The sequence below is a fragment of the Neolamprologus brichardi genome, unplaced genomic scaffold, assembly GCF_056152115.1.
Source record: "Neolamprologus brichardi isolate AB-2024 unplaced genomic scaffold, ASM5615211v1 NODE_ptg000032l+_length_1147064_cov_1, whole genome shotgun sequence".
NCBI classification, from domain to species: domain Eukaryota; kingdom Metazoa; phylum Chordata; class Actinopteri; order Cichliformes; family Cichlidae; genus Neolamprologus; species Neolamprologus brichardi.
The window spans coordinates 794740-809991 of record NW_028270039.1 but is presented as its reverse complement, the minus strand read 5'-3'; the positions used below and the strand labels follow the sequence as shown (position 1 = coordinate 809991).

Sequence of the window (15252 nt, the reverse complement as noted above, 5' to 3'; positions counted from 1 at the left end):
GTACCTCTGGTGCAAATTACTGACCTCTGTCATCATTTTAAGTGGGGGAACTTGCACAATCGGTGGCTGACTAAATACTTTTTTGCCCCACTGTATATATATATATATATATATATATATATGGCAGCACAGCACTCCTCCCAGGGATCTGAGGAGATGAAGCAGGGAGAAACAAGCTAGTTGGGTCTTCCTGGTAAATGCAGTTGGTGGCTGCACTAGAGGGGAGGAGGCTCCTTCTCAGGGACAGAACAGGCCACTCTGCCATTTGGTCCTCTGACAATGCAACTGTCACCTCATTGCTCATCCATAATCATTTTGAGGATATCTCTGAAAGTGGATGCAAAGGTTTTATGGATTAATGTATCCAAATTTGAATTTTTTGGTTATATGTGTATGTATGTATGGAGCACATCAGGACAGAGGTACAAGCTATCTATCTGTAAAACACACTGGAGGCTCTGCTGTGGTGGGATCATCCTTATTCCCATCCCACTGAACATGATCACCGTAAAAATAAAAAGAAAAATTCATCAACTGAAATGTAAAAAAAATGTGCAAACAATTCAATTCAATTCAGTTTTATTTATATAGCGCCAAATCACAACAAATCTCGCCTCAAGGCGCTTCATAGATACAGAGAAAAGCCCAACAATCATACGACCCCCTATGAGCAGCACTTTGGCGACTGAACCTGACTGAAACTCTTCAAATAAACCATTCCTCTGCAGATGATCTGTTAGCTGTTTGACAACTACTCTTTCAAGGATTTTTGATATGAAAGGAAGGTTGGAGATTGGCCTATAATTAGCTAAGACTGCTGGGTCTAGAGATGGCTTTTTGAGTAAAGGTTTAACTGCAGCCAGCTTGAAGGCCTGTGGTACATAGCCGATTATTAGAGATAGGTTGATCATATATAAGATCGAAGAATTAATCAATGGCAGGACTTCTTTGAGCAGTTTTGTAGGAATGGGGTCTAAAAGACACGTTGATGGTTTGGAGGAAGTAATTATTGAAGTTAACTCAGAAAGATTAATTGGAGAAAAAGAGTCTAACTTAACATCAATGGTACTAAGAGTAGCTGTAGATAATATTACATCTGTGGGATGATTATTGGTAATTTTTTCTCTAATGATAAAAATTTTATTTGTGAAGAAGTTCATGAAGTCATCACTAGTCTGCGCATTGGCAAACAACCACAGTAATGTGAAACAATGTGACAGAGAGTGGGACAGTTTTTCTGAACCCTTCAGGTTTAATGTACATGACAAACAGCTATTTCCAATCATGCGAGGGACGGGGGGAGGATGTGCCACTAACACAGTGTTTAGCACAGAAGCTCACATCCTAAGATAATGTTTGTGAAATTCAACACAGTGTAGTGATGTTAGGAAGAAGCAAGGGCAAACACGTTATAATGGATGCAGATCTTCAGTAGGTGGATGTAGCTGTGCCTGCATCTATTGGCTCGTGTCAATTAAAGATGGACTCAAATGATGGTAAATGGATTCTTATACAGCGCTTTTCTACTCTCCCAGAGGACTCAAAGCACTGTATACAACAGGCCACATTAACACCCAATCACACTGACTCTAAACTGAGTGCTTTTCTAACGACATTCACACTCCGATGGACGCATCGGAGAGCAGCTTGGAGTTAGTATCTTGGTCAGGGATACTTGCAGACTGCAGGAGTCGGGGATCGAACCTCCAACCTTCCAGTCAGTAGGTGACCTGCTCCACCTCCTGAGCTACAGCTAAATGATCTGACTGACTGTTGTGATGTCTCCAGGATTATCTGCCTGAGTCTCACACCTCCAGTCTGGATGCTTAGGGACAGATGTCCACTTCCTGTTTCATTCCACTTTGGACTCACAGCCTTCACTCTTTGGCTAACAAACGCAGGGATATGCAGTAAACACACTCACAGGCCTGTTGTGGTGCCGTTTTAGGCTGTGAGCTATTTATTTGGGCTAATGTGGATTTTACCAGCAGTTACTTTGCATTGTGTTCGTTTATCTCCGTTAAAGCTGTCGGGGGGCGTTTTGCAGGATTTTCCCTCTGCTGAATTTTTCCCCTTTGCAGCATCAGTAGCACAGAGCCAGCCTCCGACCAGACTACGCTGTTCCTGCTTGCACTGTGGGATTTTTTCCTGAGGTCTGGAGCCAGGATTATTAGGCACAAGGACGGCGAAACAACACGGCCCGTCTGCTGCTGCACAGGAGCGTCACAAGTTCGCGCGGATTGACGTTAGAAAAACAGGTAGAAACTTGGGCTTTATTTGATGTTTCACGGCGCATATCCGGATCGACGGGGACGCGCTACTTCCCGTGTGTCGGAGCCTCCGTGGAAAACGAAGGGGCGGGTGGGTCTGTGGAGAAAAGGCTCGTTCAGGTTCATGTCTGTGTCGGTAACTCGGGATGTGCGCGGAGCCGTTAAACGCTGCTACATGGTGCCGACTGACCTAGCTAACGTCCGCTCGTAGCTTCGTGTTCACGCTGACTGCGTGTCCGTGGAGCGATAAAAACACTTCTCAGTGGGAGCGAAGCCGGCTCCGACACTTTCCGTGAGCCAGCCGTCAAAGTGAGGCTTTTGTGGCGACGCCGTAAAGGTGTCGCCTGCCGGGCTCCGACCTAGCTCGGTACAGTAACGTTAGCCTGCACGCTGAGGTCGCGTCCCTTCTTTCTCCGTGTACACTACACGCACGTACACTATCCACACTATTAACACCAGCGACGTGATGCTGTTTGTACATACGTGGGCACGATGTGCGTGGACTCCAGCGGCGCGGATGCAGGCCGCAGCATATCGATAACCTTTCCGAGTAGCGTGGCGTGGAAAACAAACACTGTGCCCTTCATTATGACACCACGCACACACAGCCACACGTGTAAAAGAATGTGCAATGAAAGCACACGCAGCTAAAGTGTTCACGCGGGGACTGCGTCTCCACCAGCACCTGGCTGACGTCACAAACAATGTTCTCACCTGAGCGTCGTGTATGTGGCGACAGCTGTGGACACATGATGCTCGAAAAGCTGTCAAATAATAACTCGCTGTTTCTGATTGAATCATTAATATACATTAATGTACAGTTTCCATTGAACTCTGTTTAATTCAATTAGTTTTATTTGTACAGCATCAAATCACAACAACAAGGTGCTTTATGTTGTAAGGTAGACCCTACAATAACACAGAAAACCCAACAATCATATGACCCCCTGTGAGCAAGCGGTTTGGCAACAGTGGGAAGGAAGAACTCCCTTTTAACAGGAAGAAGAACCGGGCTCAGGGAGGGGCGGGGCCATCTGCCTGCACAGGGTGGAGTTTCATGTTCTCTGTGTTCCCTGTGTTTCTGCTGGGCCTCCAGCTTTCTCCCCAAAGTCACGCTAATTAATTTGTGATGCTAAGTTGGCAGTGGCTATCAAACAGTGCATTCATTTACAGTTAAAACGTGTCATCGGGATGATGAAGGGGTTATTTACCTGCCACTGCACTGATCTGGCTGCACTGCGGCTGAGTGTTGTGGAAATTGTGAGGACACACGTATTTATTTAGTACAGTTTAGAAGAACCGAGCATCCTGCTAACAAGTTTCATTATTGTTAGCATGTTTGTGTGAGTCACTGGCTGTTGTCGCACTGTGTCCAGACAAACATGTCAGCCAGAGGAGGAAAGAAGAAGGCCACCAAGCTGTCCCGTTCAGCCAGGGCAGGCGTCATCTTCCCAGTGGGGCGCATGATGCGGTATCTGCGCATCGGCACGCACAAATATCGCATTGGCATGGGGGCTCCTGTGTACATGGCAGCTGTCATTGAGTACCTGGCAGGTAAGTTTAATACACGAGAGCATGTGAGTGTGTCCAGTGTGCTGTGGCATGTCTAAGGGATCAGTACATAATTTCTGCAACACTCAGAGTACTTTGATAATCCCTTATGTGGGTATATATGTATGATGGACATTTAACCTGTAAAACTTACAGAGGCAGACTGACTCCAAAGAACAGCTCACAGTTCTGATGCATTTCTGACTCAACATTAATGAACGTTAACTAAAGCTAAACGTTTTTAACCTCACTGGGTCTGGATGAGGTCAAAGACAGTCCCTCTGTGTCCTGTAAACAACTAATGTAATTCTGTATCTTTACAGCCTTTTCGTCTCAGCTTCTTTGAAACATGATGCGAGCTTTAAATGTGTTTGTTGGAGGAAATCCCGGAGGAGGATGAAACTTTGTCAGATCAAATGTGTGATGCTACCTGCTGTGGTGACTCACTGCTGAATATGGGAGGAGCCTGTAAAACAGGAAATGTTTCACACGTTTAATCTGACACATGTTGAAATGTTCTTTCAATCAAATTTAGGTTTGAAATAAAAATGACTGAAAATAATTGGACTGTAATTTATATGTTATGAAACCTTTGGAGGGACATACAGCACATGCTACAGTCATGTTTACAGGTGCATCATAGCACACAGCTGGGGTGGTCACATGACATCTGATAGTATTTAAACACAGGATGTTGACGGCTGCTCCAAACAGTGTGTTTGTACCAGAGACGACTCGGTGGACTGAAAGCATGGAGGATGAACGGATGACTGTTTCCATACGTCCAAATGAGAACAAAAGACAGACAACCAAAAACATATGAAGCAAAAATGACAATGAAGGATCAAAACACAGGACTAACATCTTACATCTCCAATGCATCAAGATCTCAGTGTTTCTGTTTGAGATAAGGAGATGTAGAGAAACACCAAACACACATTTATACTGCACAGGAATCAGCTGAAAGCTTCTTTGTTCTCAGTGTTTTAGACAGAAACGTCTACCAGGCCAAAGACTGTTAGATAGACTGGTGGGTGTGGCCAACAGACATGTGACAGGATATGACATATGGGTGGCTGTAGCTCAGGAGGTAGAGGAGCCAGGTCATCTACTGATCAGAAGGTTGGTGGTTCAATCCCTGACTGCCCCAGGCTGCACGCCAAATATCCTTGATACTCACCCGAGTTACTCTGCGATGCGTCATCAGAGTGTGTGTGTGTGGATGTGTGTGGATGTGTGTGGATGGTAGCTGGTGTGGATGGTAGCTGGTGTGGATGGTAGCTGGTGTGGATGGTAGCTGGTGTGGATGTGTGTGGATGGTAGCTGGTGTGGATGAGTGTGGATGGTAGTTGGTGTGGATGTGTGTGGATGGTAGCTGGTGTGGATGGTAGCTGGTGTGGATGTGTGTGGATGGTAGTTGGTGTGGATGTGTGTGGATGGTGGTTGGTGTGGATGTGTGTGGATGGTGGTTGGTGTGGATGTGTGTGGATGGTGGTTGGTGTGGATGTGTGTGGATGGTAGCTGGTGTGGATGAGTGTGGATGGTAGCTGGTGTGGATGTGTGTGGATGGTAGTTGGTGTGGATGTGTGTGGATGGTAGTTGGTGTGGATGTGTGTGGATGGTGGTTGGTGTGGATGTGTGTGGATGGTGGTTGGTGTGGATGTGTGTGGATGGTGGTTGGTGTGGATGTGTGTGGATGGTAGCTGGTGTGGATGAGTGTGGATGGTAGTTGGTGTGGATGTGTGTGGATGGTAGCTGGTGTGGATGTGTGTGGATGGTAGTTGGTGTGGATGTGTGTGGATGGTAGCTGGTGTGGATGGTAGTTGGTGTGGATGTGTGTGGATGGTGGTTGGTGTGGATGTGTGTGGATGGTAGCTGGTGTGGATGGTAGTTGGTGTGGATGTGTGTGGATGGTAGTTGGTGTGGATGTGTGTGGATGGTAGCTGGTGTGGATGGTAGTTGGTGTGGATGTGTGTGGATGGTAGCTGGTGTGGATGTGTGTGGATGGTAGCTGGTGTGGATGGTAGCTGGTGTGGATGTGTGTGGATGGTAGTTGGTGTGGATGTGTGTGGATGGTGGTTGGTGTGGATGTGTGTGGATGGTGGTTGGTGTGGATGTGTGTGGATGGTAGCTGGTGTGGATGTGTGTGGATGGTGGTTGGTGTGGATGTGTGTGGATGGTAGTTGGTGTGGATGTGTGTGGATGGTGGTTGGTGTGGATGTGTGTGGATGGTGGTTGGTGTGGATGTGTGTGGATGGTGGTTGGTGTGGATGTGTGTGGATGGTGGTTGGTGTGGATGTGTGTGGATGGTGGTTGGTGTGGATGTGTGTGGATGGTAGCTGGTGTGGATGTGTGTGGATGGTAGCTGGTGTGGATGTGTGTGGATGGTAGCTGGTGTGGATGTGTGTGGATGGTGGTTGGTGTGGATGGTAGTTGGTGTGGATGTGTGTGGATGGTAGCTGGTGTGGATGTGTGTGGATGGTGGTTGGTGTGGATGTGTGTGGATGTGTGTGGATGGTAGCTGGTGTGGATGTGTGTGGATGGTGGTTGGTGTGGATGGTAGCTGGTGTGGATGTGGCATGTTGAGGACTCTGGGAGAAGCTATGTAAGAATCGGTCCGTTTAGCACATGCTGCTGCCGTGAAGTGGGAAACCTCATGTGACTGTGGCACTCCTCACACTGTTGTGACTGTCATGCAGTTCAGTGAAGCCCTGCGAGCAGACTCGTTGGGAAGCAGCCATTTCACCTGCGGGCTCCAAGATAAGCAGTTCAGACAGTTACTCCGATGTGCAGCCACTTTGCCAGGGTAACTGTCGCTCTCAGATAACGAGGTTAGGGTGTTCGGGAACAACCCAGGAAACATCAAGCCTGCCGTGACCAGGAGCCACGTGCCTCCTGAAAAATGTTTGGCCTTAGTGAGAGAGGTCATCCTGCAGGAGTCGAGGCTTTGCAAACCTGAACACCAAAGGTCAAGCATGGTGGTAGCATCATGCTCTGGGGCTGTTTGGCTGTCAGTGCTACAGGCACGGAAAGGATAGGCGGAGAGGGACGTCCATATTCTTCAACTTCTCCTCGAATCACAGCCAGATGGATGGAACATGGACATAATAGTTCCAACACAGCAGGGATCCCGAACGCTGCGGAGCAGGAACTGATAACGCAAGCTAACAGTAAGCTGACGAGGTCCAGCCTGCTGATGGACACTTATCTAGACATCAGTGGGTGTGTAACTATAATAATATTACATGTTATTACAGTAACAACAGCAAAATAAAATGTAAACACAAGGTTAGATTAAATCTCAACATCAGCAAAACTAGAGAGATGATAGTGGACTACCAGAAACGACCAGTCAGCGAGCACCAGCCCATCCACATCAACGGCGTCCAGGTCGAAAGGGTCAGCAGCTTCATCACCGAGGACTTCTCCTGGACCTTCACACAGACACTGCTATCAGGAAAGCTCGCCAGCGACTTCCTGAGGAGGCTGAGGAAGTTTGGCATGAACGCCAACATCACCTCACATTTCTACAGGTGTGCGATCGAGAGCTTGCTGACGAGCTGCATCACAGTTTGGTACAGAAGCTGCTCTGCCAGCAGCCGTAAATCACTCCAGAGGGTGAAGGCAGCAGAGCACATCACTGGCACGAGGCTTCCTGCCATTCAGGACATTTACCTCCAGCGATGCCTCCGTAAAGCACACAGCATCATCAAGGACCACAGCCACCCAGCACATCAGCTGTTCTCCTTGTTACCATCTGGCAGACGTTACAGGAGTCTGTCTGCTCGACTACAAGACTTAAAAACAGTTTCTACCACCAACCATACGACACCTCAACCACAACACTTAAACACACACAACACAGCACTCAGAAGCTGCAGCTTCACAAGTGTTTAATCTGCACTGGTCACTTCACTTTATTGTTATTGATATTTATATTTAAAAGTGCAATACTGTAATTTTCTGCTGCTCATTCCTGTGCAATATCCCATCTGACCCCCCTTTTTCTTATTTAATCACTAGTGTACATATATTTATATTTATAGATACATATATATTTAGTCATCTTTCTCTTTTACCACGTCTCAACACGTTGTTGTTGTCTAAAGTAATGAAAGATGTTTTATATACACGCTGGAAAAAGAACCAGATGTGTTCATGTCTGTGCACGTCTAACCACAGCTGTTTTATACACAATCAGAGCTTTGTGGAGGTTATTGTCATGAAGAATATATAGTTTATTAAGTGTTATAGATCCACGAATGCTGCTAACAGCTCATTTGACCTGTTGTTAGCTGTGATTATGCTGTTATTAGCATATAGGAACAAAATGAGTTTAATGGATCAGTGTTAGACACAGACTCACTGCTGCAGTCGTGTAGCTTCACACCAGTACACTCTGTTACATGCTGACTAAAGGAAAATACAGTAAACGTGTTGAAATATGTCTAATGAGTGTGCACCGTGTGTTTCCTCCTGCAAGCTGAGATTTTGGAGTTGGCAGGAAACGCAGCACGGGACAACAAGAAAGGCCGAATAACTCCGAGGCACATCAAGCTGGCTGTGGCCAACGACGAGGAGCTGAACCAGGTAACACAGTGCTTCATACGTGACACATGCGTGAAACATACCTGACACACACGTGACACATACCTGACGCATACCTGACACATACCTGACACACACGTGACACATACGTGACGCATACGTGACGCATACGTGATGCATACCTGACACATACCTGACGCATACGTGACACATGCGTGACACATACGTGACACATACGTGACGCATACCTGACGCATACCTGACACATACGTGACACATGCGTGACACATGCGTGACACATACGTGACACATACGTGACGCATACCTGACACATACCTGACACATACGTGACACATGCGTGACACATACGTGACACATACGTGACGCATACCTGACGCATACCTGACGCATACCTGACACATACGTGACACATGCGTGACACATACCTGACACATACCTGACACACACGTGACACATACGTGACACATACGTGACACATACGTGACACATGCGTGACACATGCGTGACGCATACCTGACACATACCTGACGCATACCTGACGCATACCTGACGCATACGTGACACATACCTGACACATACGTGACGCATACCTGACGCATACATGACGCATACGTGACACATACGTGACACATATGTGACACATACGTGACACATACGTGACACATACGTGACACATACGTGGACGCTAACACATCAAACTGGCCAGCGTGTTTTACACCTTTTACCAAAGTTTATTGAAGGTTTGACCTTAAAGGTCGTTTAAAAGTTAATGCGTGTTTTCAGGACTGCCTCATCAGACAAACAAGGAGAAGCGTAAATACTTGCTGATGTAACCAACCCCTGGTTGGTTGAGTTACACGTGTTTAAAACAAATGTTAATATTAGAAGAAGACGACCCATCTAAACACAAACTTCAGTTTGTAATAATGAGCTGTCCACACCAGCTGGCCTGTGTGGAAACCTTAACATTCGAACCTTTGGCCACAGCAGCTGTGGTGGTTCAGCCCCACTGGACGGTTCCAGAGTATGAAGCCGTTGAAGGTCGAGCCTCAGTCTGATTTCAGTCTGACCTTTGACATCATTTAGTTTGTTGTCTTTTTAGCCATTTAGAGGTTTACTTGCTGCTGCGCATGCTTGAACTTCAGGCCATAAACTTACAGCTGGACACTTTCCTTCAGGATATTTTAGTCGTGACAACAATTCATGCTTCTATCAATCGTGGCGATTCGTCCTGAAGCAGCAAAGCAGCTCCAGTCCATCACACTGCCACCATGTGTCCCCAAACCTAGGCTGCATCCTTCAGAGGACACGGCCTTCGCAGTCTACGTGGGCCGGGTCCCTCGAAGACCGAGAAGGCCGGAAGTGCGACGGTCAGATTAACGTCACCGCTGTCTCGGTGGAGTTTAATAAACTCGGCCGTCTGCTCCTTGTTATCTGAAATATAACAGGACACTGGAGTAAACTCTCGACCGTCTGTTTAATCAGTTTTTGTTTGTTTTTTTGTCCCACATGTCCCGTTTGGTTCTTTTGCCATCAGAGTTATTGACTAAAGGCCAAGAAAGCCCAACGGATTTACTTTACCAATCATTCTTCTGTTTGACGTTCAGCTGTGTGAAAACCCCAGAGGAACCCACTCGATGGATTAATGAAGTTTTATTTAATCTAATAACTTTAATCTCAGCCAAACCGATTTATTCAGGAACAAATCAAACACTGAAAAAAGCCAAACAATAACATTTTTAAGTTATCCGAGTGACGTATATCATGTTTAACCTGAGTAGCGAAAGACCGCGGGGGGTCTGAAAACGATGAAGCGGGAGTCCGCTGTTCTCGCCGGCTCGAGTGACCATTGAACCCGCTGGCTCGCTATCGAGCTGGTGGGTAACAGACGTCTCCAAAAATGTCGGAGCGCTTTTGCAAATATGCTTTGTCTTGATAAACTGGGCAGATATTTGAATGGTAAATGGTAAATGGACTGGTTCTTATATAGCGCTTTTCTACTCTTTCTGAGCACTCAAAGCGCTGTACACAACTTGTACATTAACCCATTCACACCCATTCGCACAAGCACATTCTTCTAAGTGCTTTCTAAGTAACATTCACACACACATTCATACTCCGATGGATGCATCGGAGAGCAATTTGGGGTTAGTATCTTGCCCAAGGATATTTGGCATGCAGACTGGGGAAGCCAGGGATCGAACCACCAACCTTCCGATCAGTAGATGACCTGCTCTACCTCCTGAGCTACAGCCACCCACAGTTTACTGTGGAAGTTATTGGAAGTTTACACAGCTACATTCTCGCCTGAAAATATGTTAAAGGTTTATTTTGTGACCCAGAAAGAATAATAAGAGTAATTTTAAAACTTAGTAGCGGCTGCCATTGTTGAAAACTGGAATTGGCTGGGCCGCGCTATGAATTCTGGGATAGGTTGGGCCACGAAGGACACACCCGACCCATCCTTCAAATCTGGGGAAATGGAGGACGCATTTGTCTATGAAGTGGGACAGTCGCTGTGACATAATCGGCCTTCAAATGCGTCCTCAGGAGGAATCAGCCGACGCTTTGGGACACAGCTCATGTTTCACTGTTGCTGTATCTGAGTGAGTGAAATCATCCCCGGCAGACCGACCAATCGCAGCTCCCACAGACGACAGTGAATCTAATTATTCTGAATAAGATGTGAAATAAGCGTCTGGAGCTGCATCATCCTCCTTCACAGGCTGAGGATGATGCTGCTCAGTGTCCTGAATGTTATGTAGCTATCTGCCACCAGATGGCGCTGCAGTTGTTGATCCAGGCCGACCTTTTAGTTGTTTGAATGCAGCTTCCTTCAAAAGGCGGCCGGCCTCGTTGGAGAGGGGCTCCTGCTCCTCAGCAGAGGGGGTCACGCCCTGAGGTGTTCGGGGCACGCTCCCCCAGGGCTGACCTGGGACACGAGATTACATCATTGGCCTGGGAAGCCTCCGGCTGCTCAGACCGAGCGTGCACAACGCGCCGCACTCTGACTTATATGAGCTTCTCATATTTTACTAACAAGTGAACGTCTTTTTACATCAGTTCTTCTTCTCTGTCTGTTTGCAGGGTAACGTTCATGATAATTCATTTAAATGATGAAGCTTTCTGTCACCATGGGCACACACATGTTAAAAACCTCTACATACATGCATCTCTCTCACAGTGCAGCCGTCACTACAGCGTGTTAAACAGCATTCACCTGTCGGCTGTGGAGCGATTTTTGTATCACCCTCAAAGACGGAGGTCACCACATGGTCCCTCACGTGCACAGATGTTTCCTCACATCATGAGTTCATCAAAATGCTTCTTCCATCAGCTTCTGCGAGGAGTGACCATATCAAACGGAGGGGTCCTACCTCGCATCCACCCAGAGCTGCTCTCCAAGAAGAGGGGAGGCCGAGTGAAAGTGGACAGCCAGGCGTCTGTGACAGACAAGCAGGAGGAGCGCTTGAAGAGCAAGAAGCCCACCAAGACCTTCAAAAAGGTCAAAGGCAAACGAGGGCGCAAGCCAAAGGTCAGTGTGCCCATCCCTGAGGATGACGATGAGTCTCTAACCCTTCTTCTGTTAACAGCCGTGTGTTGTGCACATTTGTGTTTGTTCAATCAAACCAGAGCTGGTTTCATGCACTAGAGAAAGATCCAGAGTCATTTGGTAACTTAAATGCTGATTTAAGTGAACGTTTCTCTCTCCATGTGGCAAAGAGCACAGACAATGACAAAGAGGCTGTATCAAACTCCACAGTGGAAGACGGTCCCGGGGATGGATTCACCATCCTGTCAGCAAAGAGCCTGTTCCTCGGGCAGAAAGTAAGCCGTGTTAAAGTCTGAGAGTCACAGCGCGTTGTGTTACTGCTAACAGCTGTTTGTCTTTGTGAACCCACAGCTTTCATTAACAGAGAGTGAAATGAGCAAAATTGGAACAATCAAGGTGGAGGGAATCATCAACCCGACCAATGCAGAGCTGGACCTCAAAGACGGTGTGGGTAAGCAGCACCGGGTCATGTGACGTGTCTGGTTTCTGTCACGCATCCTCGTGCTGAGCGGCTGCTGTGCTGGTCTTTCAGGCAACGCCCTGGAGAAAGCTGGAGGTCGAGAGTTCCTGGAAGGAGTCAAGGAGCTGAGGAAAGCACAAGGGCCTCTGGAGGTAGCATCAGGTACGCAGCTGCGCCATCATAGCCACTGAATCACGTCCACAGTAGGATGTAGCTGAGGCAGCATGATACATGCAAAAGAGATCAGCTGTTAGACTGGGCGCAGACGGTGGTCACCCTAACATGCTTTCATCCTGCAGTGGCAGTGAGCCAGGCCAGTGGCATGGCGGCCCGCTTCATCATCCACTGTAACATCCCACAGTGGGGCTCAGAGAAGTGCGAGGACCAGCTGGAGAAGACTGTGAAGAACTGCCTGTCAGCAGCAGAGGAGAAGAAGCTCAAGTCTGTGGCTTTCCCCTCGCTGCCTGCTGGACGGTGAGCTCCATCACACAGTGTCGCCTCATAGACGCGTCTCATTGGTCCCCGACAGCGACGCCTTTGGTTAGACATGAGTAAATGAGCATGTAGCTGTCGACCTCGCCGTTACAGTAACGTTGATCTCAGCTTGTGTATCAGTGGGAGGACACACCCACCCAGGGCCTCAGCTAACAGTGTGGGTCTGCAGCTGCTCCAGTGCACGTCCAGCTCCACTGATCGGTGCAGCAAAGTCAGCCTGCAGACCCAACACGTTTGCTGACACAGTTTTAGCCGTAGCTCTGCCGTTTGTTCTTCATCACAAACAGCTTTGTCGTTTGTCTTCCTCACTCTCATTTGTCCGTTTCCCACAGGAACGGATTCCCGAAGCAAACCGCCGCTCAGCTCATCCTCAAGGCCATCTCCAACCACTTTGTGTCCTGCACCAGCTCCTCTCTGAAAAACATTTACTTTGTGCTGTTTGACAGCGAGAGCATCGGAATATACCTTCAGGAAATGGCCAAGCTGGAGGCCAAATGAGGATGGCCGGTGTGTGTGCGTGCGCGTGTGTTTGGGGCTATTTTTTAACTGTTGTTTGTCACTGTTGGTATAGGTAGGTGGTCCCACGGTAGGGCTTTCCATGTGGATTAAAGAAGAAATCTGTGTGTGGAGTGCTGTTCACATTTCTGTTCCTTCAACGGTCGTCTTCTTTCTAGCGTAGATAATTTAAGTGGGTAGAGTTCGCTCTCTTGGCTCCTCGTTTCACTGTTTTTATATCCATGTACAAATGTAACAGTTCTTTCGCAGCATCGGTATTTTCTGATATATTTAGTTTACTAATCCAAACCTGTGGCTATGAAATAAAAGCGTTTTACACCAGAGGTCTGCTCAGCGTCAGCACCTCTTCTTACCATCTCCTCTCATTTGTCACAATATTGTTTTAAAGTAGAAGCACAGCTGGAGGCACGGTACACCCTGTGTATATAAGAGGCTTTTTTGGATTTTAGAAATGCCATTTGATAGAAAACTTCATCTGTGATTCTACCGAAGTTCTGTCTAATTGATCTGGGTTGCTTTGGCTTCATTCTTGAATGACCTTTAAAGTTTGTTACTAGTGCACACTGCAAAGACTCTGTGTTTGTTACAGTTACAACAGATATTGGTTGTATATGTCTTTGTCTCTGTAGTATTTTTCCTCAGTTGAACAGTTTGACTCAAAATAAATTAGCATCATTTCATTTTGTTGTGCAGAGTAGTCCATCCAACTGTCAAACCTGCTGTGGTCACAGGTGTCACCACCAGTACGAATACTGGAAAATGTACACGGCTCAGCGCAAATGACCACTGTGAGACGCTGCTGAGATGAAACGTGGTGGTGCCACAGCGATCGATCAGGGATGAAGATTGTGGATTTACTTAATGAATGCCTAAGTTGGGCTTTAATCTGCCTTAAACATGTGTTTTTTTGGGTTTTTTTCTTATTAAGTTATTCTCTGCCAAAAGGTTTAGAAGACACAACTATGTGGAAACACACAACAGACCTGAACCAAAGAAGCAATGTGTACAAGCAGGCAAAGACAAGTTTTGGAAGTATTTGTACAACACATGCCTCCACAACAACTTCAGTGTTTCCTGGAATAGGAAACATTAACAGAGCTATTATCTGTTATGTGAGTCAAATTTCCCCAGATAGTCTTGGTTGACATCAGGTGACTGTGAAAGCCACAGTGTATGATCACGCCATTTTCATAATCAACAGTCTATTTGTCACAGGACAAACATGATCTCTCATAGCAACTTTGTAATGATTGTACAACTCTTTTACCTTTGACGAGTGAAGCCTAACACGCAGCAAAGTGCAACAATGTCTCTCTGTGTGGGTCAAGAGTTCAGAGCATGCCTTTAATTTCTTGCCTGTCTGTAAATGACAGTGTCCTGGCATGAATAACCCTTCAGATTTTACCAGTAGAAAAGTAAAACAATTACATTGTCTCATCAGGAGAACCTCAAAGACTCCTCTTGTGTCTTTGCACATAATAATCACAGAAGAAAAGAAAGGAATTGATTTTTAATTGCGCTTAATTTCAGGAGACTTTCCAACCTGTTGGTTCAAAAGAGCCAAAAGAAAATCCTCATCGATGTTGGAGTAAAAACTAGATGCTTTTATTGGAATATACACTGATAATGCTGACTGTCATTGTAAACCAGTCAAAATACATGAATAACACATTGTGATCATGCTGAAGATCACAGACAGCAGTCCAGGCGTCAGGTGGGATAAAGGAGCTGAAACATCACCTGATAAAGAGAAAAACAGACTGAATGAATAAAAGAAGACTTCTTCATTGCACATTTTCCACCAATCACAAGCCTCTCCTTTCACTCTAGACTTTTGA

General features: G+C 46.6%; 1 protein-coding gene across 1 annotated transcript; it reads left to right on the top strand.

Annotated features, from left to right (window-relative positions):
* Nucleotides 1-1815: 1815 nt before the first annotated feature.
* Nucleotides 1816-14094, top strand: macroh2a2 (macroH2A.2 histone). The gene is made up of 9 exons (XM_087836968.1): nucleotides 1816-2258; nucleotides 3647-3824; nucleotides 8305-8411; nucleotides 11728-11925; nucleotides 12114-12218; nucleotides 12295-12394; nucleotides 12476-12565; nucleotides 12703-12877; nucleotides 13231-14094. Exons 2-9 carry the CDS (start codon nucleotides 3653-3655, stop codon nucleotides 13394-13396), a joined length of 1113 nt encoding a protein of 370 aa, XP_087693094.1. The 5' UTR covers nucleotides 1816-2258; nucleotides 3647-3652; the 3' UTR covers nucleotides 13397-14094.
* The last annotated feature ends 1158 nt before the right edge of the window (nucleotides 14095-15252 follow it).

Excerpts from the sequence above, each read along its gene's own strand:
- macroh2a2 (XM_087836968.1), top strand. The coding sequence starts at position 3,653 with ATGTCAGCCAGAGGAGGAAAGAAGAAGGCCACCAAGCTGTCCCGTTCA. Across the intron at positions 11,926-12,113 it reads AACGAGGGCGCAAGCCAAAG|AGCACAGACAATGACAAAGA; the intron begins GTCAGTGTGCCC and ends CATGTGGCAAAG. Across the intron at positions 12,566-12,702 it reads GCCTCTGGAGGTAGCATCAG|TGGCAGTGAGCCAGGCCAGT; the intron begins GTACGCAGCTGC and ends TTCATCCTGCAG.